Genomic DNA, 18,362 nt, shown 5'->3' with positions numbered 1-18,362 from the left:
CTTTCTTCAGTTGGATGTTAGGTTAGTTGGAGGGGTAGGTTGCCCTTCTCCAGATGACCCTATGTAGGGATTTTGAGACTGTTTTGAGGTTTGAGCTGCCCTAGGGCTGCCATATCCTTTTTCATATCAGGTTATGTTGCTCTGTTCCTGGTATCGTTCTTGTGAAAGTGTATATTGCCAGACTGTCTTGCCAATTAGCTAATCCTGGTATTTTCCTTTTTCTGGGACTTCCTTTCTCTCTCTGGGTAGGTGAGATGCTGATACAGGCTCGGATTTGTTATAGAAACATAGTCTCTGCCTGCTCCTATCTTCTATTTGGCCCATCAGGCCTGCTCCACCATTCATCACGATCATGGCTGATTGTCCAACTCAACAGCCTAATGCTGCTTTCTCCCTATAACCTTTGATCCCATTTGCCCCAAGTGCTATATCTAGCTGTCTCTCGAGTACATTAGATATTTTGGCATTAAATACTTCCTGTGGTAATGAATTCGACAGGCTCAGCACTCTTTGGGTGAAGAAATGTCTCCTCATCTCTGTCCTAAATGGTCGAGCCTGAATCTTGAAACTGTGACCACTGGTCCTGGACTCCCCCACCATCAGGAGCATTCTCCCTGCATCTACCTTATATTGAATTATATTGAATTCCAGAAATTCCCTTGACTTTTCAGGAGGAGGAGGGTTGCATCTCTCCCCAAGATATCCTGTTGCTGGATGTCTTTGACGATTCTTCTTCTCCTTAGTGGTGTTTTTTTTGTGGAAAATGACTTGACCTTTTCCAAGAATGGTGGGACTTGCACAATGCCTCAGATACAACTGGAGAGGAGTGAGATCTGCTGTATTATGAGTTTGGCATGGTATATCGTTGGTCTACTGGCTCTTGCCACACCATGTCTTCTATCGATGGTGGTGTTCTGATGCTCCCCTTTCTTCTGGAATATACTTTAATTCCCAGGAGGTCTTGGGATTGGTTGTATTTGCCCCTTAGAGGATCCCATATATTGTACAGCACTGCCATTGTTATCCTGTGAAGGAGGGTGTGCACCATCCTGAGATCCCCCACTCTGGTATTCTTTCATTACCTGTACAAAGGGAGACACCAACTACAACAATGACAATGATAATCTGATGAATATTCATTCATTTTTTCCCGCATTCTACAGAAAAGATGTGTATTAATGGTGCTCATGGAAATCAAAAGGCAAATTCCTGACGAATGCATTTGAAGTTGAGAACCATAAAAATGAACTGTCTGAATTATTGTTGTGGTAGATTTTTTGTTACATTTAGCAAAAAAGGTATTATTTTCTTTAAATTATAATTTTGTAGCCTGATTGGAATGTACAGAGACAGCTTGATAAATGCAATTCGGTTGAGATGGTACTTTTAGAATTCACTGTTGGAATGTCTCATTTTAAAATTGCCTGAAAAATTATTCTTGTCTTGCACCAAATAGAGCTTTGTTGCCGTAGCATTGTAAGCAAACATAATTAGCCAGTTGGATCTATGACAATCAGTGAGCTGTAGGGAATTGGGAGAAAACATGGTGCAGACATATTTCTCCAACATGTGGAACGTTGCAAGGACTTCTGATCCGGCCTCCTGCAGTTATTTGTCTGTGAGGGAGAAGTGAGGATTGATTATTTGGTGTTAGCATGGGTTGCTTGGACAGTGGACTGGATCATGTTGAGCTGTGGAAGTGCTGTACTAGGAAGGCATGAGGAGCAATTCCTGTTTACTGCTCATTTTAACTTCAGTCTCCAGCAGGAATAACCCAGCTGCTTCCCTTAATACAGTGATTGAACTACTATTCATTGCATGTGTGTGTGATATCCTTATTTATGAGAACCACAACTGTTAGATTCAGGAACTGATGAGTATTAAAGATCCGGTGAAAGACTCTATAAAATTCTGATATTTTATTGGGAAGCTAAATTTGTTGGTACAGTGTCACCAGTATGTTAGCTACCTATCTCATGCAACTAATTGAGAATCCAAATGTGACAAATTGCAGCTTTGACCAGAAAATGGTAAATGGAACGTAGGAACAGGAGTAGGCCATTTAGCCCTCGAACCTGCTCCATTATTCAACCAGGTCATGGCTGATCAGCCTCAACACCATTTTCTTGCAATATCCTCATATCCTGTGATGCCTTTAATGTCTGGAAGTCTGTTGGTCTGAACATACTCAATGACTAAGCCTTTACAGCTCTCTGGATTCCAAAGATTCACCAACTTTGAATGAAGAAATTCCTCCTCATCTCAATCCTAAATGGCCTACACCTTACCTTGGAATTGCCCCACCTAAACTAGATTCTGCATCTGTGGCCTGGACTTCCTGGTTCCGGCACAGCTGATGTGGCAAGCTTGCCAAAAGTTTCATCACCTTCGATGAAACCGGGAGATCTTGCTGGCAGGAGGGGATGGAAAATCCTGTCCTGTATGTTTGAATGAATACACCCCTCATTCTTATAAACTCTAAAGAATATAGGCTCAGTTTGCCGCAGTTGCCGCACCACTTCACCATGTTCTCCATCTCATTCCTGTACTCTGTGTCATCATTGTTTGAGATTCGATCCACTACGTGGTGTTGTCAGTAAACTTGAAAACCGAATTGGAGGGAAATTTGGCCACACGGTCGTAGGTGTATAAAGAGTACAGTAGGGGGCTGAGAACACAGTCTTGTGGGGCATCAGTGTTGAGGATGATCATGGAGGAGATGTTGTCTATCCTCATTGATTGCGGTCTGTGAGTTAGGAAGCTCGGATCCAGTTGCAATCACAGTACCACCTCCAATGCAAGTTTACTCTTCCTTAAATTTAGGGGCCAGAATTGGCAATAAAAAGTAACATATCCTTTACCTTCCCAATAGATTGCTTCATCTGCATGCTAACTCTAAATTCCTTGTACCAGCACACTCGAGTCTCTTTGAACGTCAAAACCTATAAGTTTCTCACTCGATTAAAAGAAAAATTCTGTTTTATTCTTACAACAAAAGGAATAACTTAACATTAGTCTGAAGAGGCCTTCTGCTGAAGGAGCCCCTTTCCTGCCCGAGATCAAGGGTGAGAACTTTTTCTGTTCACCATCTTGATTCATTGGGCACCTGCCAACCTTAAAAATTGGGCTGGGTGGGTAAAGGCCCTAATGGGCCTTAATTAGGGCATTGGTGAGATTCTCGTCTGAGGCCCTGTCCATCCCACCACAAATTCATGTGCGGGTCACATGAATCCTGGGGTAGGGAACATAAAATTCTAGCCTTGGTTTTCCTGAAGAAAATCTCTTCCTAATAGAGATGAAAAGAATTATTGTGGTTAGAAAATTATGAGAACAAATGATTTCCTAGGGGGTCACCATTTATTCTTTCTGATGACTAAAATTTAGAAATGTTAAGTGCTCCGTTTGTGGCAGTATTTGTTTGAAACTATCTGGAATGTTTGCAAGAGAGAACATTTAGAGTTCATAATGTTGATGAGAGAGCTCGGCTCCTAATAAGTAACTTTACAGCTTATTGGTGTTGTAACAGTGTTTGCTGCAACTCATCAAATGAAATGGGCCAAGGTCACTGAATAATAAACCATTTTGTTACTTATAAATGATATCTTTTCAAAGGATTCAGTAGTGTATCTTTTCTTTAAAATATTTGGAAACTATTACCTATTGTCACTGCTCGCTGGGTGCGCTGAAGGACTATATAGACCAGGGAGGCCCCAAGTCAGAAGGTTGAGAGTTCAAGGCAAATTTCATGACCCGAGAATGCAAAAACTCCTCAGTGCAGCACAGTGTGTACAGCTAGAGACATTGTCTTTCAAAAAAAATCATTTCAATGCAGAACTTAGTTACCTGCCTGGGGAATAGAAACATCTTGTGGCATTATTCAGGGCAAGGAATATGTCCAGTGATATTTTGCCAACATTGACCCCTCAACCAGCACCAAAACAGGTGTTAGTTGAATCTTGCTGTGCATAGATTAGCTGCTGTGTTTTACAAAGCCACAACAGCGATGATACCTGCATAAAGTAATTCATTGGCGATAAAGCTCCTCGATGTTGTCTAAGGTTGTGAAAAGTGCTATTCCTTTTGCTCTCTGTTTCTCTGTCTCCTTAACCTACAATCGCCTTCACTGAACTAGAGTGATGAAAGTAGAGGTTGAAATGATAGGTATCAGTGTTTTTAGGGGGTGGGAATTGGCATTATTCCTAATCCTGATTTCCAGACAACATCTCCTGCAGAAGCCTGCGTGTGCATGCTGATTGAAGCTGTAGTGGGGAATCACAGTATTCACAATGAATGTATCTCTCAAGCTAAGTTTCCACCCTTGCATCTTGTAGCATGATGGAGTATGTTTCGATAGGCAGTGATTACAGAATTGTTACAGCACGCAAGGAGGTGATACAGCTATCAGTACTGGCTGTCCGAATGAGAGGTTTTCACCTGGTGCAGTTATCCTACCTTCTCCTTGTAAACCCACATTGTTTTCCTCCTCTTCATCCTGTTGAATGCCTCAATTAAACCTGCCTCCATCACACTCAGGCAGTGCATTTCAAATCTTAACAACTCATTGCGTGAAAATCACTATTCACTTAAAGTTGTTTCACTTAAAGTTGTCATTTTCAGGCACGCAATCACAACTTGAAGTGAGGACTTACTGTATGCTTTGTAAAATGTTGATACTCTTTCTAACAGTTCTCCATGCACTTACTATTTCAAGGAGTATCAAGTAAATCTTTCTCTACACTGTCCCCATCAAAAGACTTCCAGACAAGTACAGCATGGGATTAGATACAGAGTAAAGCGCTCCCTACACTGTTCCATCAACGTTCCCAGGACAGGCTGAGTTAGCACAGCATTGCCCTCTTCACTTGCAGCCATAATAAAAATCACAAAGCAATTGTAAATATTTCTACATACAAGAAAAATAGATGACCAAAGTAAATTTGCTGACGTAGCATCCATGAATTTGTCTCCTCTTTCTACTGTCTTTATCACTGAACAGCCGGTTTTATTAAAGCACAAAATGGCAGTAAAAACGTTAGAAAGTTTTAATGGTGCTGACACTTCAATGGAATGTTCTTGGTTTATTTTCAGGCATGGAAGAAGCGCTGGTTTGTACTTCGAAGTGGCCGTCTGACTGGAGATCCGGATGTGTTGGAATACTACAAAAATGATCATGCAAAGAAACCTATCCGTGTCATTGACTTGAATCTTTGTGAGCAAGTGGATGCTGGGCTGACTTTTAATAAGAAGGATCTTGAGAACAGTTACATTTTTGATATCCGAACAATTGACCGTGTCTTCTACCTGGTAGCAGACACTGAAGAAGAAATGAATAAGTGGGTTCGATGCATCTGTGATATCTGTGGGTTCAATCCTACTGATGAGGGTAAGTGCCTTGCCTTTGCTTATTTCCACTAAGTGTTGCCCTTGATGGCATATAATTGGCATTGTTTTTACACCATTTTAGTCCACGATTAGAATGAAGAGATTGGATCCTAAAAATAGATAATAGAAGCAATATCTGGATAGACAGAGTTGGGATCTAATTAAGCTGAGGAAGTGATGACCTACATGGAGAGCAAGAGCACACATTAAGCCAGCATGTAAATTTGTGGGCGCATTGAAACATGATGCAACTGAGGAAAATGTATCAAACGACGCACTTGTTCACATGGTAAGCTGGGCATTACTGGTATCCAGTAATGCTAAGAGCATCCAAGGGCTTTAAATTTTTTGAAGGTGGAAAATCTGTAATAATATTTTAAAATTTAGCATAACACTGCGGCATGCTCACCGTAAGGGGAGTTACCTAAGCTGGGGCCATCAGAAGGGGGCCTGGCTCACTGGTCTTCCCCCTCACCAGTCCCCCTGGCGGATCCCTTTGACAATGGTTCATTCCTCGGTCCAGAACAGGATTTGTATGGAAGGACACAATGGTCGGGCTGCACGATGCATTATTCTTATCCAATAGCAGTTCAGTAGATACGCCAATAAGCATCCCCTTATGTCCTGTATAGTTTTGGTTGAATCATTGCACTCCTGCTGCTTGAGTCAGAATGTCATGTAATCAAGTCTCACTTTAGAGATTTCAGCGTATAATGTCGGCTGACACTTCATTGCAGTACTGAAGAGATGCTCCAGTCTTGGAGGTGACATCTGTCAAATGAGATGCTAAACCAACCAAGTTGTTGTCTTTTGTCTCACACTACAATTTCCACAGTCTAGATGCTGTTCCATTCCATTAAGATAAAAGCAAAATTTGCGGATCCTGGAAACTGAAACAAGATCTGGAGGAGGGAACCGAGTGTATGGTGTCGAAATTTGCTGATGACACCAAGATTGGTGGAATGGCAAATTGTGCGGAGGGTGTGGAGAGTCTGCAGAAGGATCTAGATAGGCTGGGCGAATGGGCCAGGAACTGGCAAATGGAATTTAATGTTGGCAAATGTGAGGTTGTCCACTTTGGTAGGAATAATGGTAGGAAGGACTATTACTTACGCAGCGAAAAACTGCAGCATGCGACGGTGCAGAGGGACCTCGGGGTCCTTGTGCATGAGTTGCAAAAACCCAGCCTGCAGGTGCAGCAGGTGGTCAGGAAGGCCAATGGGATGCTGGCCTTCATAGCAAGGAGGATTGAATATAAAAGTAGGGAGGTCTTGCTGCAGCTGTATAGGGCATTGGTGAGGCCGCAGCTTTGTGTGCAGTTTTGGTCGCCGTACTTACGCAAGGATATTTTGGCCTTGGAGGGAGTGCAGAGGAGGTTTACTAGGCTGATTCTGGAGTTGAGGGGGTTGAACTATGAGGAGAGGCTGAATAAACTAGGCTTGTACTCGTTAGAGTTTAGAAGAATGGGGGGAGATCTCATTGAGACGTATAAGATGATGAATGGGATGGACAGGATAGAGGTGGAGAGGCTCTTCCCGCTCAGAAAGGACAGTAGGACTAGAGGGCACAGCCTCAGGATAAAGGGGGGGCGGTTTAGAACGGAGTTGAGGAGGAACTTCTTCACTCAAAGGGTGGTGAATCTCTGGAATTCTCTGCCCGTTGAAGTGGTGGAGGCTGCCTCGCTAAATATTTTTAAGACGCGGGTTGATGGGTTTTTGGTAAGCGAGGGGATTAAGGGTTATGGGGAGAGGGCGGGAATGTGGAACTGAGCCACGACAGATCCGCCATGATCTTATTGAATGGCGGGGCAGGCTCGAAGGGCTAGATGGCCTACTCCTGCTCCTATTTCTTATGTTCTTATGTAACAGAAAATGCTGGAAAATCTCAGCAGATCTGATCGCACCTGAGGAGAGAGAACAAAGCCAAAGTTTCGAGTCTGGATAACCCTTCATCAGACGTCATGCTGGAATTGGCAGAAATGGAGTTGGAGTTGGTGAAGGGTCATCCAGACACTGTCTCTGTCTGCATTTACCCTTCTCCTTTCCTTATTTCTCTCTATCTCTCTCTTTTTTCCTTTCCCACTCTGCCTTCTTTCTCTGTCTCAAGGGTGGCACAGTGGTTAGCACTGCTGCCTCACAGTGCCAGGGACCTGGGTTCAATTCCCAGCTTGGGTCACTGTCTATGTGGAGTTTGCACATTTTCCTGGTGTCTGCATGGGTTTCCTCCGGGTGCTCCAATTTCCTCCCACAATCTGAAAGATGTACTGGTTAGGTGTATTGACCTGAACAGGTACTGGAATGTGGCAACTAGGAGAATTTCACAGTAACTTCATTGCAGTGTTAATGTAAGCCTTACTTGTGACATATTAATTTAAAGAAACGTTAAAACTCTCTTTCCCCTTTTTCCCTCTTTTTGTCTCCTCTTTCCCTCTCTTTCTCTCTGTCTCTTTTCCCACTCTATCTTTCTCCTTTACAACTCTCTCTCTTTCTCTCCCCCCGCCCCCAGCCTCTCTCACCCCCCACCCCCCTCTCCCTCTCCCTAGCTATGTTTGTGTGTATCTCTCTCTCTCTCTCTCTCTCTCTCCCTCCCCTCAAACACTGTTCTTCTCGCTTGTCTTTCCCTCTTTCACTCACATCTTTCCCTTTCTCTCTCATCTTTCTCTCTCTTACTCTGTCTCTCTCTCTCACGATGTCTGGGTGTGTCTCTCCCTCCATCTTCATATCTCTCTGTCCAACTCTGTTCCCCCCCTTCTCTCTCTCCTTTCCCACTCTTTTTCCCATTCTGTCTTTCTCTCTTTTGCAACTCTCTCTCTCTCTCTCTCTCTCCCCCCGCCCCCACTGTATCTTTCTGTCTCTTCTTTCCCACTTTGTTTCTGTCTCTCTCCCTCTCTCTCTCTCTCTCTCTGGAGCCTGGACCCCCTCTGGACAGTCTGCAGGGGCCAGGCCACATTTTGAGCCTAGGATGCATTGAAGTGGAAGTTTTGTTTCCATGCACGGATGCTACTTGTGCATTCTTTTCACAGCAAATATCTGTGTATAAGGTACTTTATAATTGTTACCCGTCTTTCCGATAAGATATTAAACCAAGGCCCTGTCTGTGTCTCAAAAGATCCTATGGCACTTCTTCAAAAAAGGGCAAGGGATTTGTCCCTGATGTTCTGGCCAATATTTATCCCTCAATTTACATCATAGTAAAAGATAATCTGGTGGTTATCATTTTACATGTTGTAGGAGCCTGCTGTGCCCAAGTTGGCTGCGGTATTTCCTACATTACAACAGTGTCTACACTCCAAGATTACTTCATTGGTTGTAAAGAACTTAAGAACATCCTGTTTACTTGGGATGACTTTCAATAGATCACAACAAGATAGCTGCTCTGCTATGTTCGAATCCCTGAGCCAGAATCAGGGTCATTTATGAATACCATAGCACCGGGTTACCTATGAACATGTTGTGCGCTAACAGGAGAGATGGCACCAATCCAGCCACACCCCAGCCCTGAATCAAGTGGCACTAGGCACCGACTGTAATCAGCTATCCCAGGCCAACCGGTGATCTGCAGTGCTAGAGTATTGTTACTTTGAGGCAGGATTCTGACCTAGAGGTGTTCAGTCATAATCCCACAGAAGGTAGCATTGCACTATTGATTCCTCCGCCAAGCACATACACCAGATATCTAAACCCGCAGTTCATCTTGTACTGAGCAAGATTACTATTACAGTGACACATCATCAGTAGGATAAAACTAACCTGTCTCACAACAGTCTAAACCGTGCTCGTGTTCTGTATTAGTGGGTGAACCTTTGGTGAATCTAACATTTGGTGAATTCTGCTTCACAATGAAAGGAAGTGTCAAGGTCGAAAGATGAAAAAGCGGCATCGCTATGAATGCCACAAGCCAGTTATCCTTGTGATAACTTTTTTGACACCTCCTGCTTAAAACCCAAAAGGTTACAAGGATTGTAAAACTTCAGTTTCTGCCACAGTCTGTATTTGTGCTGAAGATAAAGATCAAGCAAGCTTTTGCTCTTCTGCTCCACAGGAGGTTTCTGTCCTCCCTGAGGTCACCTTAGGACACCTGTGTTATGGTGTGACAGGTGTACCACCCCAGTCAAACTCCCCACTTGCCGTTGTCCCCAGAGTGGGTCATGACCAGCCTCCAGGATACTTCCGACCAGAAGCCAAGAGCCCATCGGGGCTCGCCTCTCTGCTTCAGCGGTTAAGTGAAAAAATGAAAAGTGTAATGGTATTTAAGCAGTGGCCAAGTTCTCCCACTTGTTGTTGTATGCCTGTGTGACTGAATGCTTGAACATAGATATATTTTCTGACAGGCCATCACACTGGTTTCGTTGCTTTTCACCCAACACAAGCATTATTTCCGCAGAAGTCATTGGATATTGATTAGGTGTTCAGTCTCCGGGCTGATCGCTGTATACCCATTCCTCCCACGAAAGACATGCCAGTTAGGTGAATTGGCCATGCTGAATTCTCCTCGGTGTACCCAAACGGGGGTGGAGTGTGGCAACTAGGGGATTTTCACAATAATTTCATTGCAGTGTGAGTGTAAGCCCACTTGTGACACTAATAAATAAACTTTAAACCCTTTACAATTGTTGCCCTTGAAAGTAAAAGTACAAGTCAGATTCATTGTATTTACTTTGCTGAAACTGGCACCCATCATAGACACTGATTTCATGCAGATAGTTTCTTGTGTGTAGAATAGCCAGCAGAGGGATAGCAGCCCGTCTGCCATTAGCAGCACTCTTGTGTAAAAACCTCTTTGCTTTATGCAAAGATGTTCCATTTTTATTTGATAAATTAACTACATTGGAGTGTATCTATCTCTAGGTTGTAATAATTCTGCATTCATTAAATAGGTAAGGTTCTCCCAAAAGTGTTGAATTGGTGGGAAAACTGTTCTTGATCACAGTTTTTTTCTCAGTTCAACTTCACACTCAAATCGTTAAAAACATATCGAGAACAAATAGAAACACATGCTAAAAGGAGAGTGCACTTTCCTACATTGGCTCAACTTTCCAATTTTCTGGCCTTATTTCCCTTCTGCTGAACATGACACCTTGACAGTTCAACAAGATAGTGTTGACCTTTCAGCACGTCACTCAAATGGCCACTTCTCTTAGGTGATCTTAGTAAAATTTTTTCGTTAGAACTTTGAGAACCATGCAGCAGGTCTTGGAAAGTTGTCATCTCAGAAATTTGAGAATTATTTAAAGATATCCTTTTTAAAAAAAATATGCACCAAATTACTTTATACAATTACCTTTGTGCCTGCCGTCCCACCACAATTCATTACTTTCCCAAGCTTGCTTGCACAGGTGCATTAGCCTGTCAAAATATTTAGAACAGAGGCAGATGGGTGTTTGGTAAGCATTTAGAATCCATTCCATATATCCTGAATATCTGTCTATTACAGAATATTGTTGTCTTTTATGAACGGCACTAACCATTTCTTGCAGTGGGCGCGATACTGACAAACAAGGTCATATTTGTGCTGAATCTAATTTTTCAGAAAGGGGTCAGTGTTGCCATTATTCTTGCTGCCATTGCCTGTTGACGAAGTTTGTGGCTTTCTGTAAAGTGAGCTGATGTAATGAAGCAAGCTTAAATGATAAATTTTGGCACAGGGCATTCTGTCTGTTGAACTTTGTTGTTGATATCCAGCTATTGTCAGACATCAAAGCTTATTGTCTTTCCTGCAAAGCAAAAAATGATCTAGTGTCTTGCACACGACGCTCCTGATTTAAGAGAAACAAGTTAAATGGGTGCCCAGATGGGCCGGGTGTCCTTGTCTTCCTGTTTTTGTTCTGGCACACAAACAGATTAGATCACAAGTTATCATTTGCATTGGCAAAACTGCTCATATTTGATACATCTGTCTCCAATTTTAACAGTTTGATGAAATGTGTGCAGTTAGTACGATCAGTTAACATACTTTCAGCCATTCTTTAAGAATGAACTTTTGATTCAATACACAGCAGAGATTGCAGTTGAAACCTTACAGTACCACTTTATTACTGTGCATCTGTCTTGACAGCTGGGTTACATGGGCCCACTGCTATGGTACTAGAGCAGAATAATTGGAAATAATTTTAACAGTAGTCATGCGGTGAGAACATATGTGTAGGAAGAACCAGGAAATAGCTGTTGATCTGATCTGGGTCAGGCACACTACCACAATTAGTCTTAGGAATGAGGTCATTGCAAGCACAGTGCAACTACACGACCCAAAAAACATGGTTACAGCATTAGCAGCTAACTTGAACCCTTTGATTATCAAGTGTGCTTTCCCCGAGTTGAGTAAACTGTTTACCAGACATTTATGGACGTTTCTGGCCCTCAGGATGCTTTATGCAGCCCAGTGTGCTGCACAACCAATTGATTACTCGAGTAAGTGGACTTATGTCATTTAAGTGAGCAATATGAAAGTGTATTTACATACAGCAGGATTCACAAACATTGGGTAAGATAAAGGATCGGTTAATCTGTTTCTAGTGGTTTTGATTAAGGACATGGGAAAAATGGTTTTTTCCTTTGCAATTATTGCAATGGATCTTTATACCACCAGAGTAAGCAGCAGAGACCTCTGTTTAACACCTTTTCTCAAAGCTGACATCTTCAGCCATACAGTTCTGGCTGAGTATTGCACTTCATTGTCAGCAAGGATTAAATAGAATGGTTACTACAAAGAAGGAGGCCATTTGGCCTGTTGTGTCTGCACTGGCTTTCTGGAAGAGCAAGTCACTTAGTGCCATTTCCCTTTCTTTTCACTGCAATGCTGCTTCGATTTGTGATCCAATTCTCTTTTAAAAATCACAATTAGATCTGCCTCCACTAACTCTCAGGCAGTGCATTCCAGATCTTAATCACGCGTTGTTTAATAAAGTTTCTCCTCCTGTTACCATTTCTCTTTTTCCCAGTCAAGCTAAGTTGATGTCATCTGGTTTTCTGGGAATAGTTTCTCCCCATCTATTCTGTCCATCCCTGCCATGATTTTGTATATCGCTATCAAATCTCCTCTCAACCTTCTCTTGTCTAATGGGAACAGGTCCAGCTTCTTGAACCTATGCTGTGAATCTTTACTGCACCTTTTCTAATCACAACCTTCCTGAAGTGTAGTGCTCAGAACTGGATGCAATACTTCAAGTGTGGGGCTTCAATCAAAGCCTTCTGCAGAGCCAGGGGTGAATAAGATTGATAAATATTTAGCTATGCAGAGTTTGCACCTTCTCCCTGTGTCTGCATGGGATTCCTCTGGTTGAGCCAGTTTCTTCCCACATTCAATGATATGCAGATTAGGTGGATTGGCCATGATAAAATTGCTCCTTGATGTTCCAAGACACACAGGTTAGGTGGATTGGTGGGGTAAATATGTGTGGTTATAGGTAAGCCTGGGTACGAGTCAGTGCAGACTCAGTGGGCCGATTGACCACCTACTGCACTATAAGATTCTATGATCCTGATGAATGTTTTCACAGATCAAACAGATGCAGTATTGTAACAATGGACTGAACGTGTACACCTGACGTCAGACAAATAACTATCTGATTGGATTGATTGGTTAAACCACTATCAGCATTCATTTTGTCCTCCATGTTGTCCCATTGATCATGAACAGCAGAGTAACAGAGAGGTTAGCACTGCTGCTTCACAGCACCAGGAACTTGGGTACGATTCCTGGCTTGGGTCATTGTCTGTGCAGAGTTTGCATGTTCTCCCAATGTCTGCGTGGGTTTCCTCCAAGTGCTCTGGCTTCCCACAATCTGAAAGATGTACTGGTTAGGTACATTGGCTGTGCTAAATTCTCCCTCAGTGTATCTGAACAGGTGCCAGAGTGTGGTGACTCGAGATTTTCACAGTAACTTCACGCAGTGTTAATGTAAGCCTAGTGGCACTAATAAAATAAACTTTTTTAAAAAATCATGGCTCTAGAATAATCCCCCATATGCTGTTTAAACGTTGCTTGGTTTCAAAGCACCTTTCCTTAGGTACCCATTTTCTTTAAGGTCTGAAGTCTGAGTTGCACCATGTTGCTCTATGTTCAAGTCTCAAGCTTTAGCCTCAAATTTATAGTTGTTGGCTTATTTCTAACCCCCTTGCTGATCTGAATGGTTGCATGAACTTCTTTTCTCGATGAACTGTTGTATCCAACCATTTCATGCCGTTCTTTGGTTCCCATGCCTATTGTGCCCTCCAAACTCCTCATCACCTTCCAGGATATGGAAGCTTTGAATTCTTTTGCTTATTGTTCTCCCAGTTGCTGTAACTCTAATAACTCATTCACCATCTTCTTTTTGTTTGGCACATCTTTTCCCAATGATTTGGGTTTTCTACAAGCCCTGCAGTTTGATCCATTTGCAGGACATTTCCTTCTGTTTGTGGACTCAGTCTTCCACAACTTCTGTATATCTTTCTGTCTGTTTGGTGTGCATTCTCTTGTTGCTGTTGCACTGTATCACTCGTAATTAAAAGCTGGCTGTTTTGGCAGTTGGTGCCTCCATCTCGGCTTGAGGTTTCGTGGACTCTGGCAGTGTCTGCAGTCTGCTGAATTGTGAGCTTGCCCTTTCCAATAAGTTTTTGTACCTCAGGCTTGCAGTGACCCATGTGAGTTAACCAACCATCCTTTCATCTGTGTCTTTAAATTCACATTTTATGGCTGTGTTTTTCAACTTATGAAATTGTCAACATGCGCACTTAGTTCCCGAAATTCATATTGGTAGTTCTATTTTTTTCACAAGTAGGCTTGCATTAACACTGCAACGAAGTTACTATGATTACATAACTTTGACTGGAGTTGTGTGCTGAATGTTTCAAGAAAAAGTTGTCTGCATTTCTGCCTTGCTTCTAAGCAAGGCTATCCATTCCAACTTCCTCCAACCATCTTCTGCTATGGTCTCCCAGTTTAAAACAAGTATAACTAACATCTTAAGCATGACCACCTCTGGTCAGGACTCTTGCTTTTTATACTCTACCTCTGGAGTCTTGTATCTAAGAGCTCTCTCTTCCTAGCTTGGCTTGTCAAGATATTCTACTTGGTGTTAGTAGAGTCAATCCATTCTGAAGCTTAAAAAAAATAATTTTAGCCAGCACACCCTTTCAGTTGAATCCTGCTTGAAAGACATGGCCTCCCTAGCCACCTTGATCTGGAAATAAACCCAAACTACTTGACACAGAACAACACCCAGGGTCCCCCTCATACTTATCCTGGTTGACCTCGTTCCTTCCCCCCAGCCCCAATCATTGTTCCCCTCCCAGGCAACTTGGGTCACATGATCAATTACTGCATGTCAGCTGCTTTTTACAATAATTTTTTTTTGGAGAAACCTATCTTTTGTCAGAACCATCACCTCAAAATTAATGTTTCTTTTCCCCAAAAGCACATGGGCCATCGCATTAGACTCGTACATTAGATTCTTGGAACCTGACTGCAGTGCAACGTGAATATGGCATTCACGTTGCACAGAGCTACATGTTCACATGACTATCAGTTCCCTGCTCTTTACTAATAATAAAATGTAACATGCGTGTTCGTGTAGAATGTAGCATCCCTGCATTGCTAGGGAAATTATTTAAACTAAAACATTCACTAAATGCATAGTGTTGTATTTCAACAAACTATGCTAGATTACTCTGTATACAAAACAAAAGTGACATTTGTAGGTTAACCTTTGTATTTGCATAAACCTTAAACAAATCAAAACAAACAATACCAGGGTTCCCATTTGGAATTTTTGTTTTAAGACCTTGGCTACAAAACATTAATTGCACTTGCTGGTTTAACCTTGAGTAAAGTTTAACCTCTTGATAAAAGTGATCTGGAATAGTAAACTGGCCCCCACAACACCAGTTTTTAAAAATAGGATATGGGGGAGGATTAGAAAACAGAGCGATTCAGACAGTACGTGAATGTTTAGAGCATTTCTAGCTGTAGTCATGTGTCCAGTTTGATTTGTGTGTGAAATTATATTATTCTATTATAACTGATGTATGACTACAGCAGAGACTGTATTATTTGTATGATATATTTCAGTGTAAATTGAATCATCTTTAATTCTGTCTACTTTAAATTTGTCCTCGATAGATTTGCCAGTGCAGATGAAGGAACAAATCCTTTTTTTTCTCTCTGAGAACAAGTGATGTGTGCGTAGGTGGATTTTATAACGCCAGGGACTTACCCACACAAGGCATGAATCAGCAAACACAATGACTGTTTGGTGTTCATAATATTGTTTGGCATTATGATTCCTCTGTTGGTATATAATTCAGACACAATCAATTAGTCAGGCTTTTGGTATTTCAAATACAGTACACACAAGAGCAACATAGTAGTGTTAGTTTAAAATGATCTGAGCAGATTCATTTATTGTTGGGCACAATCTGATTCTCCGTTTTCATACTAGCATGTGAGGTGAATTCTTACCAATATGAAGCCTTCCGAGTAGAGGCAGAAGCCACCTTTCTTCATGCCCAATAATGTGGGTCATGAAACTAATCCTGTCAGGTAAGCCTTGCTATCAATTGAACTCGATTGTCTACACCAGACAAGGGTTAACCTGAAATTGTCACCACAGATAGAGGAAGAACAGAACTCACTGGAGTATCTTGTAGTGTGTACTCTTTGTGGGGTTATAGTAATTCACATAGAGAATTATAACCAAGTGGTCAGTAGAGTGATTATAAATCTGCCCACTGGACAATATGAAAATGATAATAATCCTTGGGCCAACTTTAGGAAGCTCCCAATTTACTAGTTGATGCTGACAGTGCGTCTCCCAAGATAATAAGCAATATTTCTCCTCAGCTGAATTGTTCAGCAACCTGAAAATTCCCATACAGGTGACAGACAAGTTGTCTCCTTTATGTTACCAAGCTTATGCACCATGCAAGAGCTCAACACTATGGCTGTGTCCAACAACAGAGGGTACATTGGTCTTTAGGACATTACCAAGCCACCTAGTTCAGAACTTTCTCAGTGCTTGGTCAGAATCATTCTTGACCTGATGAGAGCCATGATGTATGATGAGGCTATAATGCATATTCGAGAGTATGTCATGGAGAAGTTGGGGTGCTTGGACAGGAAGGCTGATTTCTTGAATAATATCCTAGCAGCAAGCCAAATGCAACTGAATATTTATTTTAAGTAATCTTGATTTTGTCAGGTCATTGCTCAAGAGAGCATTTTAAAGAAATGCACCTTGCACAACTACATCAATCTGCGATGACCCCAGGAGAAGCCTGTGTTTACTTTTGTGTTACATCCCCTTCAAACCAGACGGGACTGGGATGCTTTCTGAAAGAGTGTTAATTGGTTCCTTGAGGCAGAATTAATAACTGCTTAAGCTCCACTTACCATCAGGCCCCAATTTTCAGGTGTTTGAATGAGTGCAGGGGCAGGGAGAAAGCTGAAAAGTGACTCAGCTCGGACCTTGAGTGGACAGGGCATGGGCAGGTCCATCAACAACCTCCTTCTAACATTGGGTGCCCCCTCGCAAATGATCTGGCTTTTGCATGCATTTCCTCCACACCACCTGGCCCCTGGGAAGGGAAGAGAGTTAAGGACATACAGTGCAAGGAATGAGCTGTTTCAGTGCTGCCAGAGCCCACCCAGTCATTTAAAGAGGTCAGTCAGAAAACGGAGTTGCTGAGGATGCTGTGCCATCAGGACTGTTGTGACGCAAGTGAGACGGCACATAGATGTGCACCTTGCCAGTGTTAACAAACAGCGTTCAGCGATTTTATAAATGGAATATGGCTGTTGCTGAATGCAACTCAAGGGCTGAAATGGTCAAGGGAGAAGTGGGAGATCCTACACTGCAGGGTTGAGCTGGAGAAACTGGGTGATTGCGCGTGGTGCCTCGTTTTTGCAGCCAGTTGTTTCAATTATTTACCTCTTTGTTTGACATGCCCTTCATCTGTTAATTAATGTTTTGAGTTACCATAAACACTCAATGAGTTGAATCCAAGCAGAGTCGCCTTTAAATTCTGGTTAAACAGAGCATTGTGATATCTGATGAGGCCCAATTTAGCACCAGGATATGCAAGTGTGCAACCTAATATCCCTACAAATGAATCTACTGTATTAGTTTTTTCAGATTCAAATTTGAAATGAAAAACATAGTATTACACTAATAAAGTGAAAAAATCTTTACTCAATTAGTTTATATATAGTTTACATTTTGTTGGCCATCCTTGGGGGATGGGGTTGACCTGGGGAAAAGGTAGGGGTTTATCACTAGAAAAGCTCCATAATCCTTTTATGTGCTCAATGTTGCCATGCAGTCAGTGCAGTCAAATGTGTTATTAGTATTTACGTGTTGCAGTGCGAAATTTTAGAAAATCTCTACACCTCCACAGCATGACCCAGGTAAACAAACAGACATTCATCGGAATCTTCAGGGTCATCACCACCTTGGCTAAAGAATGCACTGTATCTACAGTGATATCGTCTGTCAGTTCAGTGTGCATCATACGGCATCATCTATCTTTTTATCGTTGTCTCTGACAGAATCTCCATCTTAGCACCCGAGAGGCAAAAGGGAAATGCCTCACCATCATGTAGATTCGCATCACCCTGCTCCTCATCACTGCCATTGTTTTCTGCAGCTGTAATCTGTTTGAACCCAGCATTGTTGAAGCAGCTTGCAAATGTGGCTTTCCTTCCCCATTTTTTTCAGTGTCAACGTGGCCTCGAGAACAGTGGGATTTTAGCCCTACTTCTTATCAATGGCCTGTGAGATCTGCCTTCAGTAGTGGGTTTTCCAGATCCTGAGCACATCCTCATCCACTGGCTGGAGTTTGGCCATGGTGTTGGGAGGCAAGAACATCAGCTTGATGGTCTTGAGGCCAGCAGTTCAGGGCAGTTGTTTACAATGTTGGCAATGTTCTTTTTCTTTTGAATCCCAGGGAGTGGTGATGGCCTAGTTGCACTATTGCTCGATTATTAATCCAGAAACTCAGCTAATG

General features: G+C 42.3%; 1 protein-coding gene across 5 annotated transcripts in view; it reads left to right on the top strand.

The window, feature by feature from the left end:
- gab1 (GRB2-associated binding protein 1) overlaps window positions 1-18,362 on the top strand; it is a 198,203-nt gene that overhangs the window by 120,543 nt on the left and 59,298 nt on the right. For all 5 annotated transcript variants that reach the window (XM_080193956.1, XM_080193938.1, XM_080193964.1 and 2 more), the window contains exon 2: window positions 5,089-5,383. In XM_080193956.1, the coding sequence (XP_080050082.1) occupies window positions 5,089-5,383 (295 nt within the window). The remainder of the gene's footprint in view (window positions 1-5,088; window positions 5,384-18,362) is intronic.

Source organism: Carcharhinus amblyrhynchos, chromosome 1 (genome assembly GCF_965287045.1).
Source record: "Carcharhinus amblyrhynchos chromosome 1, sCarAmb.v2.hapA, whole genome shotgun sequence".
NCBI lineage: Eukaryota > Metazoa > Chordata > Chondrichthyes > Carcharhiniformes > Carcharhinidae > Carcharhinus > Carcharhinus amblyrhynchos.
The sequence above is the reverse complement of the archived record's forward strand: the minus strand, read 5'-3'. Positions and strand labels throughout refer to the sequence as shown.